Genomic DNA, 21,030 nt, shown 5'->3' with positions numbered 1-21,030 from the left:
CTAGTCACTTCACTTAGTAAAATTATAACATTGAAGCAGCTCCCCAGGCAGTTCTGGGAAAGCTGCCATCTGCTCAATCCATGCTCTGGAAAAATGGCTCCGTCCTTTGTAAAAGCATATGATCTTCTGGATGCAAACTATCGTATGATAGGATTGTGGCGGATCGTCCAGTAGTCCCAAACTCCTCCCCAGACTCCAAAACATCAAATGCTGTGTCATCCATTCGTGGGAGGCTAATTTCTTTGGATTTGCAATAAGTGTTGGCTTTTGTGGAAATCCGTGATGTAACAAATTGATACTATGAGGGAAAAATAGGTGTAAAATAGAATAAAACCAAGCTAGCTGGTTCAATTTAAATGTTTTAATCCCTGCATTAACATACATTCCATGTGTGTAGGTGGGGAGGTGGTGGAGCCATCCCTGTCTCTCACACAAGAGGTAAAGGACGATATCAGAGCAAAATGCAGCTGATGAACGCAATGTGAGCAGGTCAGATTTCATAACATGGAAGGGCCAAGTAGCTCGCACTTCACTCCTGTGTTCCAGGGTGCCTCCCAAGTCTCTTTGTGGTAGGCAAGGGTATGGCGGTTCCTGGTCCTGTACCAGTTGTGGTAGGAGCAGCCATCATTTCTTAAAGACTTACAGTTTGCTAAGAGCTGTGCTAAATGTTAAATTATCTAGTGTTGTCTACACAACAGAGCTGAGGTAGATGATATTAGCTACATTTTCTAGAAAAGGAAACTAAAACTGATTAAGTAACCTGCTCAACCTTGCATAGTTAGTACAGGGCAGGTAGGCATTTACATTTCCCTCCCTGCTCCCCTCTGACACAAGCAGGGGTCACAAACACAGACTTCTTTGGACCTGGGCAGGTGACATAAGTAGGTGAAGTGGGCCTAGTGTCATAGGGTTAGAGTTGCGGTGACTGTGGTGAACTGGGGGGCATTTATCCCATCTACAAATGGCTGCTTGGTTTCAGTCTTTTTATGCCAGCACTGTAAGCCTGGGGTGACTAGATTTTCCTTCTTTTTCATAAGGAACTAGAAATCCACATTTGTCTTTAAAAACCTATTTTGTTCCATGTTGTCAATTAATTTAAATTTTCTTGAACTACCACAGGCTACAAATAGCGTGTGTGTGGTGGGCTCTGGCCTGTTGGCTCCAGGTTTGCAACTCCTGCTCTGAAGCCTGGGCTTACCTGTGCTGTGCGGGCTGCCTCCTGTGGGGAGGCTCCTGGTCACACGGGTGATACACCCTTACCTGGTGCCCCACTGCTGAGCAGTATTCAGTGAGAGGCTCCTGGCCCCAACCCACTTCATGCTCTTGTTTCTCTCCTCTCCCCAGGCCCACACTAGCAGGCCTCAGCCCTTCCTCCCAAGCATTTGTGCTTCTTTGCCTAGCGTGCCCGACTATACTCTTCTCTGCCTCTTGACATGATTACCTTTCAAAGCTCAGGTTAAAGTCTGCTTCTTTTATACTCCTTTCCCTTATTGATCCTTACAGTGAAAATAAATCCATCTCTGTTGTTGCCAAAGAGCACTAATCCCATTTTCCCTGGTACTCCATGTATTTTGGAAGGCTCCCATTTCATCCTAAAGAAAAGTGACCATGACTACCAGTTACCAGTTGCTGTTGGGTCAATTCTGACTCACGCGAACCCCATGTATATCAGAGTAGAACTATGCTCAATAGGGTTTTCAATGACTGGTTTTTTGGAAGTACATTACCAGGCCTTCCTTTCAAGGTGCCTATGGGTGGACTATTATACTTGATAGCACTATATGGGTGGACTCAAACCACTAGTCATTTGGTTAGCAGCCAAACACACTAACTGCACCACCCAGGAGCTTTATGACTAGTCTGACTCAATAGCCCTCATTTAGCCCTGTATATCAGGTATGCAATAAATTTTTAATTGAGTCAAATTGAATACTTGGAAGTGACAAAGATAGCCTCATTGGAGGTCTGGACCGTGAGCATTTAGGAACAGCAGGTGAGAAGTGGAAGAGGAAGAGAAGAGTCAGTTATGGGGGCCATGAAGGGCTGGTTAGGAGTTTAGGACTTGGTTCTGTTGGCAGCAGGAATGACTGGGCCTATTTGCAGAGAAAGACAACCTGATTAATGTGGGATTACAAACATAACACCAGCCTTGTGATGGCTGGAGGGAAGAGAAGTTCTAGCAGTTTGCCTTGTCAACACATTTGAACACAAAATGTAGTCTTTCTCTATAAGCGAGAAAACTGAGGGAAAAATTCCTGCAAAATGACTCTCCTTAATCCACTCCAAATAGAAATACGGGGTGGAGACTCAAATCAAATTATCTAGCCTGTGTTCCATTCATTCGCAAGGAAATAATCCTCTATATCCGTATGAAAGACAAGTGTGATGGAAAGTCTGACACTGGGGGCCATATTTCCTTGAAATCAGAGGTTTAGTACCTCACTGCATAAACAACTTTTAGTCTCAGACTGACCTGGGTTCAAATTACAGCACTAATATTTCATTTACTTTTTGCTTGACCTTGAACAATTTGCTTAAGCAACTTAAGCAATAGTTTTCTTATTCACAGATGAGGGTAATACTAGTAATTAATTCACAGGGTTGCCTTAAAAACATAAATTTGATAGCATATACTGGGCTTAGAACAGAACCTGCAATAGAGAATACTCGGTAAATGTTCTAAACGAAACCAAACCTGTTGTTGTCCAGTTGATTCCGACTCATGGCGACCCTATAGGACAGAGTGGAACTGCCCCATAGGGTTTGCAAGGAGCAGCTGGTGGATTCGAACTGCTGACCTTCTGGTTAACAGTCATAGCACTTAACCACTGTGCCACCAGGACTCTCAGTAAATATTATCTGTTATTTTCTCTGGACAGAGCAGTCAGAAAATGGCTAAGTTTCACTTTGACTTTAAACAGCAAAAGGTTCTGACTTTTGGTCGGGTGGAAGCCTTTCCTCTAGCACTTTTATGAGTCACTTTACGTGATTTTAAGGTGATGTACTTTGTACTCTCCTTATGAACTGTTGCGTTCCAACATCATGGCACCTGTAGGAACTTTAGAGTCCTTGGTACTTTAATATTATGTTCCTGACTTTTAATGCCATTAAGTTTTGAGTTCGCCTATAGTAAACATGAACTTTGATTTTGTACTGGGAAGGCATCCTAGTCGGGGTTGTTGCTAAGCCATTCACCATGGAAGACATTGGAAAAGCAGGCTGTTCCCTGTAAGACAATTTCAGTGACTGGGATTGCCTCCAACTAAGCCATTAAATACTGATTCTTATTATTGGTAAGAAAGGCATTCCTCCTTGTCATTGTTAAACTTGTTGCCATGTGACAGTTTCATATCCCTTTCTCCCAAGTATGAATAGGGAATTGTTTGTAATGTAACTTCCATATCTCTTTGGGGACTCGTGGAGGAAACCGGGAGAGGAAACTAATTTCCCTCCTTGGCCCCACTGTCATTGTGGGAACCTATATACTTCTTGTTGACTGCCAAGGCAATATAAGCAGCACTTTCCGGCTGGACCATAGTTGTCTATGACTATAAAAAAAAAAAAATTTTTTTTTTTTTTAGGTACCTTTAATAACATTATATAATATAGTTGTGTTTTCCCCAGAAACTAGGTTGAGGGAACTATGGCTTGAATTGCAGGACTTAAAATTGCTGCTTGGAAAAACTTTCAACAGATAAATTCACTTCAGTGTTTCATTATCCAGAACACAGGATTGATTCAGTAGCTCTGGGGTAAAGGGGGTTAATTTGCCCAGAAAGTTGCTATTCAGTGTGTTTTGTGTCCAAATCTTTCATTGCAGGATGGATTCTTGTTATTCCTCTGGAGGTCTTGCAATTAAACCTTGGTAGTTTTTGTTCAGCAAAGATTTGCATTTCTTTTGTCTGTAAATTCTTCCAATCAGCATATCCTGTAAGATATATAACCATGCTTCAATATTAATCCGACTTTTCCAGTCTCATAAGCCATCTGATGGAAATGCATACCAAATACATATAATTGGGTCCCCAGTGAAATCTGATGGAAAGATGTAGGTATTTACATTTATTTTGAGGACCTGCTATTTATAAAGTAGACAAAGTAATCATCCTGAATGGAAGACCCCTTCTGGAGCAATTAGTTTATAGGATTTTTATTGGGGACTTTTGTGCCCCAAATGGTACTTCAACCAGTTTTTATTGAAGAATAGAGTAGTTGTGGTAATAATGTATTTATTTATCTGGATTCGCTTATTTTCAGCTTTTGAGTTTTTAATCATTGCAGTGCATATTGAACAGATTATATTTTGATTCTACAGTAGGCATATTTTTGAAAGCTGCCTAAATCTCTAGACCCATTCTGTACTACACTCCAAAGATAGGTTGAACCTCTGTGTTTCATCTTCATTACCTCCTCAGAATCCTTACTTGTGGCTGGCGTTGTCAGCATCTCTGACCTGTATGTCAGTAAAGCCTCTCTTACTTATTGGAATCAACACTAGGAAAGTCCTCAAAAGCCACAATGCTTAATTCTATACATGGTTCCAAAGAAATTAAGCAGGCGATAAGCTGCAAGAAATAATCATCTTGCTTAGACTTTGTGTTTTACATTAATCAGAAGAAATAGGCCTCTCCAGCCCCTGGTTTGCAATAGGAGCCCTGGTGGCGCTGTGGTTAAGAGCTTGGCTACAAACCAAAAGGCCAGCAGTTCAAATCCACTCAGCCACTCCTTGGAAACTCCATGGGGCAGTTCTACTCTGTTCTGTAGGGTCCTTATGAATTGGCAATGGGTTTGGTTTGGTTTGGGTTTGGTTTGTAATAGTTGGGCAGGAATATGGGGCATTGAACTAGTTAATTAAATCTTCAACTGTAGAATAAAATGTGAATTTTCCTAGTAATGAATGTGCCTAGTTCTACGTCACAGTCAAGGACTGGTTGAAAATTTTAACTTTAATTACAAATGTTTGAGGGTATGTGTATAGCTGCACTATTCAGCTTGCATAATGGAAAGTTGTGTGTTTACGCTTGAAATTTAAAAATATTCAGGAGGTCTTGTTGCCATTTATCATGTAGAGGTGTGAGAAGCAGATGCTAACTTGATGGTCTGCTTTTGAAGTGTTTTTCTTGTCCAAATTTCCGCGCCTTCCCCTCCCTGCCTTTTTCCAATATTTACTACGTGTTCCTTCCACTGTAGTCCTTATTTCGTTTTCTTAGACCAATCAGAGAAAGAGAATGAATTTTAACTCAGACACAGAGTCGTAAGGATAGAAGTTTTCCTAGGTCAGGTATAAGAAGAATTCTGCTCCCTGAGGCACCTTCTCTGGATTCGTGGGAGGAGGCCCTGCTATACACTGCAGCTCCTTTTGGATGGCCACAGCCCCTGTGCCACATGGTGGCAGTCAAGTCCCACACTGGAAGCCTTGCCTGCACCCCCCCCAACTCTGCTGCTTTCTCTCAGACACGCAGACACACTATGCTTCATATCAAAGTTGTTTGCAGACTTTCAAACAGGAATCCTCTTTAAAATTCTAAGTAACAGGATATCGTTTCAAAACAGCACTGCCTTTATGTAAATGTCCAACATATTAAATGTGTTGCTATGATTTTCATGTCTAGGCTGCCCCTCTGTGTGGCACTGCTTGTCCCTGTTCCCCTGAGTAAGCCTAAAATCCAGGAATTTGGCAAAAAAAGAGAAGCTCTCTCTGTGAGGCTGACAGGCTATGATTTTTGTTACCTGGGGAAGATGAATTTCAAGGAATTTTCTCTCACATCAATGGGAAAACGTAGTAGGAACACATGCATTTAGATTGTTTATTACCCCTACAAGCTTAAAAAAAAAAACGTGGGAGTACCTGTCCCCTCCTACCCGCCACCGCTCACTGTCAATTCTAGACCCGACTCTTTGTGTACAGAAGGTACCACTCTGGCCCAGCCTACATTCTATCCCCAGTTCCATCTCTATTGCCTTCTAGCAGCAGCTCTTTTTATAATTTTCACCATTAATCACTATGTCTGCTATTGCTCTGAGCTCAATCTAGTTTAAATAAACTCGTCTGTGCTAAAGTAGCTAGGTTAACCACAGCAGGATAGTCAAGACCAGATGTGCTGTGTATTGTTATATTACAGTTCAGAATATAGTCACTCTAGGCTTGGGATGTGTCCATTTCCATTGCTATTTTAGAGAAGGTAAATGCCTCTTGACACTTAGCACTTTCACATTAAATTTATTAATAAGGAGGAAAATCTCTGGCCTTACATTAGTAAAACATAGACATTCTGGATGTTTATGCAGCTCACAGTCTATAGTAACAAAAGGGAGAATTGGTAGCAGATAATCTGAGAAGAGGTACAAATAAAAGAAGATGGATTTAAAAATTATCCAAGGATTGGTAGGAAGACTCCTGTCCACGGTTTTGTGGACATCATAGCCTTTGTTAGCTTGAGTGTGTAGGCTGGTCCCCATGGATGGTAGCTACAAAATCAGGACCCCCGACAGCCACATCTAAGTAAGATCATGAATCTAAGTAAGCAGTGCTCACTGTAAGCATGTGATTGTCTCCTTTTGACCAAAAAGGAAGCCTATAAACACACAAGAATACAGGCTTTCTGATACAGCATTCAAGGATGTATCAAGTGTAAGTCTCAGAAGATAATCTTTCTTAATATCGTCATGCCTTGTATAGTCAACTCTTGCAAAAGTAGTTAATTACAAGGGAATTTAATATGCTGTTTGATTCTGTCGTTATAAAATAAAGAAGATTAGGTGTGAGTTAGGAGCCCTTGTGACCCTATAGTTAAGTGCTTGGCTGCTAACCGGGAGGTTGAAACCCACCTGCTGCTCCGTGAAAGAAAAGATTAGCTGATCTGCTCCTATAAAGTTGACAGCCTTTGAACTGCTATGGGCCAGTTCTACTCTCTCCTATAGGGTTGCTTTGAGTTGGAATTGACTTGATGGCACCCAAAAATAACAATGACAGGGTATGAGTTGAGGGTAAGACAGTCTCCAATTCTTGCTAATAGGGACAACTGGAATCAATATATTATTTGTGTGAAAGCAGAGAAGTCATGTTCCTATTTAATGTGAGAATAAGCAAAGCCAAGTCCTGCATTGATAGAAGGAGGTAAAAAGGACCATTTACTAAGGGCCTGATATATGATAAGCCCACAGTCTTATTTAATTCTCACAACAGCAACCATAAGGGAGATACCATCCCTATTTTATAGATGAGGATTTTAGGTAGGAAAACAACATGCTCACAGATATAGTCACAGATGGTAAGTAACAGAACAATAATTCAAACTTTAAAACCCCATTACCCTTACCCTGGAGTCAGTTCAACTCCTAGCAACCCTATAGGACAGAGTAGAACTGCCCCATAGTGTTTCCAAGGAGTGGCTGGTGGATTTGAACTGCCAACCTTTTGGTTAGCAGCCATAGCTCTTAACCACTGCACCACTAAGGCTCCAATTCAAACCTAGTTCTGAAACTCATCCAAAAGATTTTGGAGGGGGGGGGGCTTGGAGAAGCCTAGATTTTTAAACAGGATTTTTAAATGGCTTATGCAAGAAAATAATGTTCGTTATTATTATTATTTTTCAGTCACAAACATGCCAAAAAACAAAACAAAAAAACCGTTGCCGTTCAGTCAGTTCGGACTCATAGTGGCCCTGTAGGACAGAGTAGAACTGCCTCATAGGGTTTCCAAGGAGCAGCAGGTGGATTGTCTTTACCACTTCACCACAAGGGGTCCCAAACATGCTAAGTAATATGCAAAAGTTAAGCCGATCGTTGTGATTCTTATTTCCTTGCAGGAAGCATCAACAGGATGAGGGCTGCTGTGAAATAACGGTTACCCCCTATGCGGTAGTCAATCCCTAGATTCTTTCAGTTGTCAGTAGAGGGTGCTGTACACCGTCTAGGTTTTGGCACATACGCATATATTTCTTATCCATCTCCTGCTTGCTTGTAATCATTACCTACATACAATGTAGTCAGATTGATCTTTTGCTTTTAGTGACGTTCTGGATGTGCTGAGTTTTAGATTTCTCTGAATTTGTAAGGCACTTTCAGTCTTATTGTACATAACTATAAGATGATAGGAGTACAGTACTCAGTGGCTACTGTATGAAACAGAAAAATTTGAATGAACGTGTTTTTACAAATCTAACTGATCTTTTTATTTGTTAGGGACAGGTTAAAAAAAAAAGAAAACCCAACAGTTGTCATTGAGTAGATCCATACTCCTGGTAACCCCGTGTGTGTCAGAGCAGAACTGGATTTTCAACAGTTGTCATTGAGTAGATCCAAACCCCTGGTAACCCCGTGTGTGTCAGAGCAGAACTGGATTTTCAACAGTTGTCATTGAGTAGATCCATACTCCTGGTAACCTCGTGTGTATCAGAGCAGAACTGGATTTTCAACAGTTGTCATTGAGTAGATCCATACTCCTGGTAACCCCGTGTGTGTCAGAGCAGAACTGGATTTTCAACAGTTGTCATTGAGTAGATCCAAACTCCTGGTAACCTCGTGGGTGTCAGAGCAGAACTGGATTTTCAATGGCTGATATTTTGGAAGTAGGTCACCAGGCCTTTCTTCCAAGGTGCCTCTGGGTGGACTCAAACTTTACCCTTTCCATTAGCAGGAGAGCACATTAAGCGTTTGCACCACCGAGGATTGTGTTTAAGGAACAATCATCCAAGTAATGGGAGAGAGGATTTTTAAGTTTTCAGACTCCCTCCAGGTACTTACTCAACCTGGTCAAAATCGGCTCGATGGCAATGGGTTTGTTTGTTTGTTTTTAGTGTTATCGTATGTTTCCTAAATGGTTTTTAAAAAAGGAGCCTTTATTGGATACTATAACTGAGAAATCATAAATTATAAGCTGTATTAAAAAATGTAGAGAAGTTTATGTGCATGTGTGTATGTGTGTAGTAGAAGTATTTTAAACTCTGTTCATACAGAATAAGCACTGCATGTTTATGAATTGAGTCGTAGGGAGTTAGGAAAGCAAAAGATCCGAAAACCGGGCAGGAACTTTATAATGAAATGTGTAGAGTAGAAATCAGAAGGTGATTAACTTATTGTAGTGTCTGCATTTTTGAGGAGTCTGTATTAGGAATGATTTAGGCTGCAAGTAACATAAGACCCAATTCAAAATGGGTTAAACAAGAAGGCGACGTCTTATCTCAGAAAACAAAAAGTTCAAAGATATGATCGGTCTAATCAAAAAAAAAAAAAAAAAACAAACCCACTGCTGTTGAGTCAATTCTGACCCATAGCAACCCTATAGGACAGAACTGCCCCCTGGAGTTTCCAAAGAGCACCTGGTGGATTTGAACTGCTGACCTTTTGGTTAGCAGCGGTAGCTCTTAGCCACTATGCTACCAGAGTTCCCATGATCAGTCCAGAGTTAGTTAATTCGGAGGCTCAATCAAGTCATTGAGAAACCATTTTCTTTCCACATGTAACTCTGCGTTCCCTGGGGTCTTGGTATTTGTCCTCAGATCTGTCCCCTCAGGCTGGCAAGGTGCCTGCTGCAGCTCCAAGTATCTCTTACTCGTATTTCATTGAAAAGTCAAGAGAAAGAAGGTCTCTTATTACCCTCTAAGAACAAGAACCACCTTCCTACGAGCCCTGCTTACCCCCAGCCACCTTCCTTTGCTGTGCATCCTAGAGTAGTGTTACCATCCCATTCTAAAGTCAAGTGCTGACCAGGGGAGTGGAGTTATCATGATTGCCTTAGAATGACCAAGATTTACCCCTGAGGTTGGGGAGCCACCCAGCTTGTCTTCTGAGGCACACAGTCTTGGATGATTGAATAAAATCGGAGCTATATTGGCAAGAATTCTGTTAGCAATGAGTGTTGGTTAGGCAGACAATTGTCTCCTAAAAGGTAGAGACACCCTGCTAGAAAATCGGATGGAGAAATTTGTCTTAGTTCTTGATTTCTGAGGCAAAGGAAAAATGCCAGCACTAAGATTTTTTAAAAAGACTTGAGTAATTTAAATCCTGTCAATGTACACATGATTAAAGACAATAAAACTATTTAGGTATAGATCTCACCTATAGTCATATCCTCTTTTTCAATTTCATGGGTTATTTCTTTTATCTAATACGTACTTCCTTGCTTTGGGGTATGTGTGTTGTAGGGAGGAGATGGGAGAGAGCATTGGGGGCTGGAGGACAAGGTAACAGGTGTATTAGATAATCACTTTTTTTTTTTTTCCTAATTGAGTCTTGGGAATTATCAAGCTACTATTTATTGTTGTCACCCAAAATAAGGCTAGAGCCTGGTGCTACCACCTCCCCACCCATTAACTATGTAGAAGATTATGGATGTCCCCTCTAGAACACCACACATCTACCTATCTACCCCATGGCACGTTACAACCCTGGAAAGCCGGAGTAATTTGAATATGTGCAAAATGATGGCCCTTCTGGCTGGAGGCAACCTCATATGCGTAATTTTTAGCTCTCAGCTGCTTATGTAGAGTTGTGAAGGCTCATCCACTGCCTCCATGGGGCAGTTGTGCTTGTGTATAATGATGGTTTCCAGGATTTCCAGCTAACCAAAGCTTTCGTTTTGCCATTCTGCAGAGAGGTACAGAGCAGCTCCTCCAGCACCACAACCTCTGAGAGCCAAGATCCCTCTTCTGGGGACCCTGCAGTCAGTGCCCTCCAACAACAGCTGTTACTAATGGTGGCTCGGAGGACCCAGTCAGAAACCCCACGGGTACGTTCCAGAGTTGCTGTTTGTGGGTGTTTTACCTGACAGAGCTCATCAGTCTGGCCCTGAGTCATTGCGGTTGTGGATATATCACTGCATGGTGATCTACTGAATGAACGGGAAAAGAGGCCGTTTAGATAATAGGTACTCTTCAGTTGATACTAACTGGATTGCCACTGTCTTAATTGTGCTTACAAACACATTGAAAATTCATTCACATTGATCCGTGGTTGCCATGTACAAATTTCACAACAACCCACTTGCACAGATCCCTCCTCATGGGCTAGGAAAATATCTGGATTTTTTTTTATTATGGCCTTATATAGTAAGCAGGAAACGCTGGTGGCGTAGTGGTTAAGCACTACAGCTGCTAACCAAAGGGTCGGCAGTTTGAATCCGCCAGGTGCTCCTTGGAAACTCTATGGGGCAGTTCTACTCTGTCCTACAGGGTCGCTATGAGTCGGAATCGACCCGACGGCACTGGGTTTGGTTTTTTTTTTGGTTTTATATAGTAAGCATTCAAAGATTCTTGAAGATAAATATTTGGCTTGGAGAGAGACTTTATTCTGGGGCAAATGACATTATCATCAAGGGGTCTAAAATCTGAAGTCTTCCATTATTTTACTGAGAGATACTGATGTCTGTTCACTTACTTTTCAAGCCTTAAATGAGACCTGACTCTGTGGCAGGCAGAGCAAAAGATTAAAGCAAAAGGTGATTCGGGAGGTCAGACAAATACCAGACTGTGCAATTAGTCTGTCCTGGTCATTTTGGAGAAAGGGAATGGGAAAGGCTCCTTAGAAGAAGGACTAGAGCTTAAAGAAAGGCAGGTTTCAGTTGGTGGAGACTGAGGAAGGTAGCTGGAATAACACCACTTTAGGGTGGAATTTCTTTATTGGTGTGTTTACCTTAACTTGTGGCTATGTTTGAATTCCCTCTAGAGAACTTCACCTTTGCAAAAATAATGTAGTTTCATATTTGTTTTTATGATTCCTTAACCCAAATTACTCCAGTATTATAATGGGTTGAAATGTATACGCTACTACTCAGATGTGCTAAAAATGTAGTGATCTCCTAACTGATGACAGGGTGCTGGATTCCTGCTGATGCGGCAGGTGAGGAGGCCTTACAAGTGCAGAGGAAGAGTAACTCAGCCCTTTTAGGCTTGAAGGAGTTTCTACGGGAACAATAATTAATTCAACAGTTAGATCCTATTAGGACTGTGTCTTCACTTTAACAGTATCTCACTTCCCTCCTCCTTCTCAAGGCTCTGCATGCAGGGGCTTCTTCCTAAACTCATAGGTGGATGTGGAGGTGGGAGGGGTGCCTCTGGTAGCCAGAACTGCTCCACATGCCTTGGTTCAGCCTGGTCATGTGGCAGCTGGCTGGTGCCTGCAGAGGGTGGATGTCCTGCATGGTTTGGGTGTGGTGCCAAGCTCTGCCCCTGATGGCCAGAGACCTGTCTTTTGTCCCCAGCTCTGAGGACCCTACATTCTGACACCTATTCTCCTCCACCCGCATCTCTGGATTCACCAGCCTTTTCTGAACCTCCTTGTCCTCCCTCGAGCCCAGGCCTCTGCTATGTTCTCTACACCACAGTGCCCTTGCCCATTCTGTGAGCTGTGCCGGGCCACCAACCCCACCAGCCCCAGCTGCAGTGGCTGGAGCACGTGTGGGGGCCTGCCAAATGAGAGTTTTCTCTGAGAAGCTTGTCTTTTTCCCTGACATGGGCCTGGAGAAGCGCCAGGTCTCTGCCATCCTTCCTCCCTAGCACATCAGTGTTGAACCCCCAAGAAGGGGAAGGCTATAAACATATTGAGGTAGCTTGGAGGGACGTGAATGTCATTGATTCTATGAGTAGGGGAGCCACAGGGAAGCTAGGAACTTCAGAGATTCAAAATCAGAGATTTAATATCTCGAACATATCTTTGAGCAGAAAATAAAAAACAAGTAAAGACTGCAAGGATAAATCGTGCTACTCCTTATTTTACATTTACAGTTCTGTGAGTGGCAACCTGTCTGATTCCTGGTCGGTGCACCACTTGGACAGCCACCACCCGTCTGTCAGTGGAAGGTTGTGTGTTGCTATGATGCTGAACAGGTTTCAGTGGAGCTTCCAGACTAAGACTGACTAGGAAGAACGGCCTGGTGATCTGTGTCTGAAAATCAGCCAGGAAAACCCTATGGATCACAGCGATCTGATCCACAACCAACCATGGGGATGGTGCAGGACTGGGCAGTGTCTTGTTCCATTGTGCATGGGGTCACCATGTGTCTGGTGCCGACTCCACGGCAGCTAACTAGTGGCAAAAAAAACTAGTGGCAAGCCTAGGTAAATGATTGTATAAAAGGCTAAGTTCATGCGTAGTGTTTTGTTGTTAATCACTTAAACAAATTCATTAACCAGCTTCCATGTTTTTAACTTTCTTAATTTTAAGTAAAATTAAAAAAATTTTTTTTTTAAAGTTTTATACTATGTAGTTTTGTTGTTGTTTTTAGTTGTCCCCCAGGCAATTCCAACTCATGGTGACCCCGTGTGTGCAGAGTAGAACTGCTCCATAGGGTTTTTAGGCCTGTGACCTTTCAGAAGCAGATTACCAAGCCTGTATTCCAAGTCTCCTCTGGGTGTGTTCGAACCTCCAACCTTCTGGCGAGTAGTCGAGTGTTTAACCATTTGTGCTGTCCTGTAACTCCCTATATAGGTTTAGAGGTGAAGAAATGAACATTGCTATCCAGTCTAATATTTAGATTAAAAAAAAAAAAATTTTTTTTTTTTTTTTTAGATACTGGGTAATAATTATAAACATCTTATATCTGAAAAATTTCTTAGCTCTACTATTTACTTTCCCAAGTTTAATTGTTATCACCAGGTAATTAAATTAGGTTTTGGCCATAAAAGTTGGTTTCCTGCTCGTTATTCATCAAATGTTTAGTGAAGGCTTACTGTGCCTTCAGCCTTGTGCTAGAGGTTGGGTATACAGTGGTGATAAGACTCAGTCCCTGCCTTCAAGAAGTTTAACGACTGGTCAACACATTCAGCTATCTGTGACTGAGGCTACAATCAGAGTAGGCACTGAAGCTGTGGGGTATAGAAGATGCCCTGCCCAGAATCCAGGATGAACGAGGCTTCCTGAAGTGTGAAGGATGGATTAAAGTAGCCAGATCAAAGGAGGTTAGGCCATTGAGGCAGAGAAACAGCCTGGGCAAGGGCCTGGTAGTGGTCTGTCCCATGTTTCTGGAGACTGAAAGTGTAGGGACAACAACATGAGGAGGTTTTTTTTGGGGGGGATAAGCCTAGTAGAAGTAAGCAGGAAATAGGGCTCTGAAGACAAAACTATTTAATTACTTCTCCTCCCCATCCTCGCTCCCTCTCTTCTTCATAGCTGCTCGAGTGCAGCATGGATGTCCAATGGGAACATGCCCACGAGGTGGGCCAAGGCCAGTGAAGTGACTTGTCTGAAGTTCTTCCTTGGCACAAATAAAATGTGTGTGCATGGAAGGAAAGGGCCCTGTAAGGGGAGCCCCTGGCAGAGGTTGGTTACCTTCTTTTTATATTAGGCAAATGAATGGAGGAGGTTCTTTTTTGTCATCACAGCTGCAGAGCACAAAGGGAAAGACAAAGCTTGGGGGCCAATGGAGAATTGATGACATCTGTCCCCTGAGCTCAGTGGGCTTTCAGGGTCTTCGTATCCATGTTATAAACCGGTAGTTCTCTGTACTCAGTTTATCCATCATGTGCTTTCAGCCTCACTGGGCATATTCTGCAGACTCATTACCATGGCTTTTAAAATCTTCCGTAGTCCCATTATGTTACTTGGGCAAGTACTTAAGTAACCACCTTAAAATGTCTACTTGCTCACACTGCTGGTTGAGAGGCAGGCCCAGTCAGTTCAAAAGCAGCACTGGATCCGTGGGAGACACCATTCTCTGCTTCCATTTGCCTTTACCTGGTTCAGGGTGCAAATTCATCCAGCTTGTCTCACCTTAAAAACTTACATGTGAAAGTACTTTGCGAACTCTAAATCTCTGTGTAAGTGCATGGTAGTGGCAGTATTATTATTATTATTATTATTATTAACAATAATAGGGATAGCCAAGCAATTCATTGGTCCCAAACTAATCTGAACTGGGGACAACTGGAAAGATTGGCATGGTTCTGCACTTGGCAGATTGTCATTCTAGGCTAATGTAAAGGGAGGGTTTATGTCACAATTTACTATCATTAAAGAATTAATGAGAAGAGGAGCTAGCACTTTTTACCCTACATATTTCCCTGTCATTTACATTTTTCGTCACAAGGATGTGTTCATGAATTGCTTTTTTTTTCCATTTTTAAAAGGAAAAAACATATTCCTGGAACTCTGATTTGCATATGGCGCTATACATATTTTATTAAATAGTCCCTGTCCATAAAAATATTGACATTTACTAGCACATGAACCAAATGAAATAGCAATTATATAGATGAAAAGATGTATCCTCAGTTGTAATACATTAACATATGTATTGGTCATTATATGTATTCATTTATTTGAAAGTATAGCTAGGCTTAAAAAAAGAAAAATGAGTATCATTTATCATGTTCAGAAGTTTATTTTTTTAAAAATACGTTTATAGCCTACATGATTTGTTATACATTCTGGCTGCTAACAAAAGCCTCTATTATAGTAATACCCTATGTGTATCTTTTTACTTTTTATCCTTCGAAGAGTTGAACATGTCTAGATTCAACTAGCTCTCCAGTAACTTAGATTGAACACTAGTTGTGAGCAAGGCACTGTGCTAGGCTCTTTCACAGATGCTGCCACATGACTTTTACAGCATGTCTTAGAGGTCAGGTCCTGGTACTTGGTGTATTGGTGAGCCCTGACCCAGTGTTCCTTTCTCTTTGTCCTTTGGTCGCTGTTGGGATCTCCTCCAGTTGCTTGCCTCCTCAGCAGCCACTGCTGTGATTTCTCATGAGCCCACTTCCGACACCTAGCAGAGTCACTGCCCACCTCCACCTCTCCAGCACTGGGCTTGGTAGCTTTTAGGAGTAGCGCATGGTGCTCCAAAGCACTATTTTTTATACTGCATTTTCTTCACTCTTTTACCCCTTCTCTCTTCCTGCTGACTTTTCAGGTAAAAACCACACTGGCCATGCCGAGAACTTTTAACAATTTTCAAGACCCCTCAAAAAGGAGGTATGGTACTGTCTCCTTATGCCATACTATGCACGGTATACCTGCTCCAGCTTTGTGCCTCTTCCATCTTTGAGGAGATTCTGTAGAGCTGGTCTTTTACTCTCCTCCACGTGATAGGCTCTCATATCTATTTTAGCTTTTGTTAGGTACAGCTCATTCTCAAAGTCATAAATCTGACTTTAAAATTATTTTAAAGAACATATTGTTTGTGATCCATTATTCCCCATCCTAATTATTTTTTCCAGTGTCCATCATCTGATGTTTTCCTTTTTAGTTTTGTGTTTTTAATTTGTCCTTTTAAATTGAGCTCGTATGTGTTGTCTTTTGAAAGCTAATTGCTTTGAAGGTGGCCTTCACTTGACCAATGAGCGCTGCCCAATGTGTGGCTTCGCCTGGGCTCCCTTGAGTGAGATACAGGGCCTCTGTTTCTCATATTTTTAATGGGGAAAATAATATCTACTTGGAAGAGTAGTTTTGAGGAATACAGATAATATATGACATATTTGTGCATTTAATAATTAGTAGCAATTATTAGTGTCATCAGAATTCTTTTAGTCATCTGGAACGCTTGAAGGTGACATTATTTTAGACAGTAGAATTTTCCAAGTAGCTTCAGGGGAAATTGTCCTTCACATTCTTAGTTTTTTTTTTTTTTTTTATTTCACCAAAAATACTTTGAAATAAATATTTCTGAAATACACTTCTCTGCCTTCTTAAACAGAATATACGGCTCACAATTTGTTATTCTAGATAATTCAGGTTCATTGAATGAACCTCGCATGCTATGTTGTAAATACAGATCAATATGGGAGTGTGAGAAAATGCAATCATCCTGTGTTCTTAAGCCCTCCTCGCCCACGTTTCCTGATGTCCTTCTCATAACGGTAGATAAAACTTGCAGGTCTGAAGGCCTGACTTAGTGGGCAATGTAACGTGGCTGTTCTTTGGCAAGGCTTAATGAATGAATCACGGACAGAACAGCCTTTTTGTCAGTTTGTTCATGCATCCACTTTTTCAGCATTTAGGCTACTCACAATTAAATACTAAAGTCAGAGATAGGAAATTCCTTCTCACTCTCCATTGTGGGTCCTCACCCCTACCAGTGCCTTAATTGTTGATGCTCCCCAGAACCCTTTACTCTGTATTCTCTCCAGGGACATTAATTCCACACACTTCTGTGGCTCACTTCTCTGTCCCTTTCTCTCAACATAGATGTGTTTGTACTTGCATATGTGTGTGTGTATCACTGTATTATCATTGCTAGTTTGCTTGTCTAGTCCCCAGAAATTTCTAAACCCCTTTAAGGTAGGAATTCTGTCCCGTTAGATTTTGAATTCTTAGCATTTTAAAATCTGTATGATAAAGTTTGCTGAATGAATGAATAAATGAATGTTATTAAGATGATGAGAAAAATCTGAATTTTGTACCAGAAAGCAGGCTAAGAATCATTGCTGTAATTCACCAAAATATTTAGCTCAGAGTTTCCTTGGTGTCTAAAGCAAAAAATGAAATTCTCTGAACCTTATATTCCCATCAAGGAAATTGAATCATTTTTTTCTTCGCACACATTTCTGGAAAGATTTTTTTCAAACATGAATTTTTATTTAAGCAGCAAGAAACAGCACAGCATGCCAAGATCTTTAGTAGGTTTTACAAAAGATGTAGATATAGTCTTCATGTGATTTTTTTTTTTTTTTTTTTTTGAGTACTGACCTCCCCTGACAGCTAAGAGCCTAATCTTAAACCTTAATTTAAGGAGGATTCTATCTCCCAAGTGTATTTTTACTATTCAGAAGAATGTTGTCATCTTCACTGTGGCTTACCTTTGATCTGTTTATTCATCACATACGAATTCCCCCATCACAAGTACAGCAGACCATTGGCTGCCTGGTGCTCATATTTCTTACTTGCACTCTGTCCATGGAACATAAAGGAAAGGGGTCCCTTTTGGGGGAGATGGTTTACTATGAACCAAAAATTCATCATCATTAAAAGAAGATGTTTCTGCTGACATGACAGCAGGCCAGTTTCCACTAAACTCTTTTTATGTTTGAATAGAATTCCAGACACAGGCAGCACTTACAATCTCAACTTTCCTGTAATGATCCGGCCATAAGTCCTGTATTTTGCTTTCAGTGGATCAATTTGCCCTTGAAATGACTTTCGCATTAATATTTTGTGTTCTGTAAAACTCCGTGTTCCGTAAGCTGAACCAATGCGTTAGCATCTGAGAGCAGAGAGATGGTAAAAATCTCCTTTTTCACAGACTTTCGCAGTAGTCTTCCAATAAAGCAGGTCTGCTGCTCTCCTGATGCCAGGAATCTTGACACCAGTGACTTTCACTGAATTAGAAAAACAAGTTATGTAGTCTGTCCATGGGTACCCTTCTGCTTTATAAACCAAAGAGAAACATGTGATACTTTTACAACACATCACCGTACCCCAGCTGTAGTTCTACGCCATTCTCATCCCGTCTCTTTCCTTTGCCTTTCTTCTTTTTGATCTCCTCTTTCTTATGTTTGTCAGCCTAAGCAAATTCGAGTCTACCTAAAATCATGTTTGGTTAAATATACTTCAGATGTGTAAAGAGATAAAACAAAGGATTGAAAATATAAATAAGATGCAAAAGACCACATAATGACTGAGCAGATCGGAAAAAACATCAAGTAGGACTTCTAGAAACTAAAAAAGTAATAATGAAAATAAAGTCTCAAAGATTTAGCAGGAAATTTGGTGCATGAAAATAGATATTTGGTGAATTGGAAGTTCAGTCTGAAGAGATTATTTAGATGTGGTGCAGAGAGACAAAGAGCTGAAAGTATGAAAGGAAGGTTAGGAGGCATGGGGGCAGAGTGAGGGGGGCTAACATGCTCCTCATTAGAGTTCCAGAAGGAGGTGAAAGAAGGAATAGGGTAGCAAAAATAACGAAAATGTAAAGGCTCAGATTATCCACAGTTATAGTCAATGCTGGGCTGGTAAGCTAGTGAGGAAAGAATGACGGCTGAATAAGTGGAACTGGGTTAAGTTTTCTTTATGGGGAAGAAGATGGACTCAATCTCACATCATGTGAAAAAAAAATTCCTTGTAGGTTAACAACTTAGATGCGAAAGGCAAAACTATACAACCTTAAGAAAGATGATGTAATCAAATGCCTTTACAACCTTGGCGTACAAAGGAATTTTTAAACAAGGCATAAAAGTACAAAACCTTTGCATATTATAGAAAAAGATGGATAAATTCTATTTCATTTAAATTAAGAATTTCTGTTTGTCAGTAACACCACAGAAGAAGTGAAGAGACAAGCCGCAAATTGGGAAAAAATGTGTGTATGCATATGTGTATACACATGCACATATACATGTATACATACATATACATATGTCTAAATACACATGTATACACACACATGCACACACACAAACTAATGAAAGACAAGCAACCAAATAAGTAGGCAAATGATTTCATGAAGAAAAAAAAAATGAAAAAAGATGCTCAGCCTCATAAATAGTCAAGGAAATGCAAATTAGAATCAAAATGAAATAATGTTTTATACTTTTACCAAATTACCCAAAATTAAGAAGTGGCCTGACACTATCACATGTTGGTGAGAATGTGGAGCAATGCAGCATTTACATGCTGTTGGTGCAAGTGCAAGCTGATAGAATCACTTTAGAAAACAATTTGTTGTTATCTGGCAAATTGAACATTTCCATACCCAGCAATTTCAGTTCTGGTAAATTTGTACATTTTCTAGAAAACTCAAACAATTTTTTCCGAGTAAAGTTGAACATTTGCATTCCTAGAAATCCCAGTCCTAGGTGTATGTTCAGAAACCCTGGTGGCGTAGTGGTTAAGACTTACGGCTGCTAACCAAAAGGTTGGTGGTTCAAATCCACCAGGTGCTCCTTGCAAACCATGTGGAACAGTCCTAGAGGGTCACTAGGAGTCAGAATCGACTTGATGGCAATGATAAAGGTGTATTTTTAGAGAAATTCTTGTACATATGCACCAGGAGACATGTCCAAGAATGTTCATGGCAGCATAATAGCAAAATAATTGAAAAAATATAAATGTTCAACAATAAGCAATAGTAAAATAGATAAGTAAATCATAGTATATCTATATAATGGAATATTATATAGCAGCAAAAAATGATGAAGTTACCTCTACAAAACAAGACATGGATTGGTCTGAGGAAAAGAACATTGAGTAGGGGGAAAAAAAGGTTGCAAAAGGATGTACATTGTGATTTCATATCTATAAAGTTCAAAAATATATAAAACTAAACAATTTAGGATTTGTGGATTAAAAAAAAACAAACCAAACCTGTTGCCATCGAGTTGACCCTGACTCGTAGTGACCCTATAGGACAGAGTAGAACTGCCCCATAGAGTTTCTAAGGAGCACCTGGTGGATTTGAACTGCTGACCTTTCGGTTAGCAGATGTGACTCTTAACCACTGTACCACCAGGGTAAAAGCATATAAAATAAAGAAGAAAAGGAAGGAAATGATAAAAATTTTAGGACAGTGGTTATCTCTGAAGGGAAGAGGAAAAGGGCAACGGCCTGTAGGGAACTTCAAAGCTAGTGGTAATGTTCTTTGTCTTAAATGGGTTTCATTGAATTGTTTTTCTTGACACTTTACACACATTAAAAAAAATGCATTTGTGTCCACTCAATATTTAATAAAAATATATTAAAAAAAAATGCCTATTAGCACTCACTGTAGAGAATAATACCTGTAGGCACCTCAGAGTCCTGTGCCTTTGCCAATTGCTGCTGTGTGAACACTGATGTGATGTGAAGCTGACTCAGCGAGGAAGCGTTTAGATGCACGAATTTTTTTTTTTTTAGAGACTATTTAAGAGCTCAAGGAAGAAAAGTAGCACATTTTTGAAAAACGCCTTAACAGAAGTTAATATGAAATAAATATATTTAAAGAGGGTAATCTGTAGTTTTTATTCCTCAGTGACTGATAAATTCCTTGCAAGCCTAGTCTCTGGGAATGCCGTCATAATAGTTTGTATTAACCCCTTGCGTATTAAATACGGGCATACGATGTCAGAGGGGTAGACTTTAATTTTTCCCCTGGTAAGTTTTCTTTCCCCCTTTCTGCCCTTGGTG

The 21,030-nt window shown here is 40.7% G+C and overlaps 1 protein-coding gene across 1 annotated transcript in view; it reads left to right on the top strand.

Moving 5' to 3' along the window:
* Nucleotides 1-21,030, top strand: part of PCNX2 (pecanex 2) — a 360,142-nt gene that overhangs the window by 54,134 nt on the left and 284,978 nt on the right. Inside the window, exon 9 of the mRNA XM_064276483.1 lies at nucleotides 10,594-10,729. Within this exon, the coding sequence (XP_064132553.1) occupies nucleotides 10,594-10,729 (136 nt within the window). The remainder of the gene's footprint in view (nucleotides 1-10,593; nucleotides 10,730-21,030) is intronic.

Source organism: Loxodonta africana, chromosome 25, assembly GCF_030014295.1.
Source record: "Loxodonta africana isolate mLoxAfr1 chromosome 25, mLoxAfr1.hap2, whole genome shotgun sequence".
Classification (NCBI taxonomy): Eukaryota; Metazoa; Chordata; class Mammalia; order Proboscidea; family Elephantidae; genus Loxodonta; species Loxodonta africana.
Note: the sequence above shows the minus strand (reverse complement) of the source record. Positions and strands in the feature narration are given on the sequence as shown.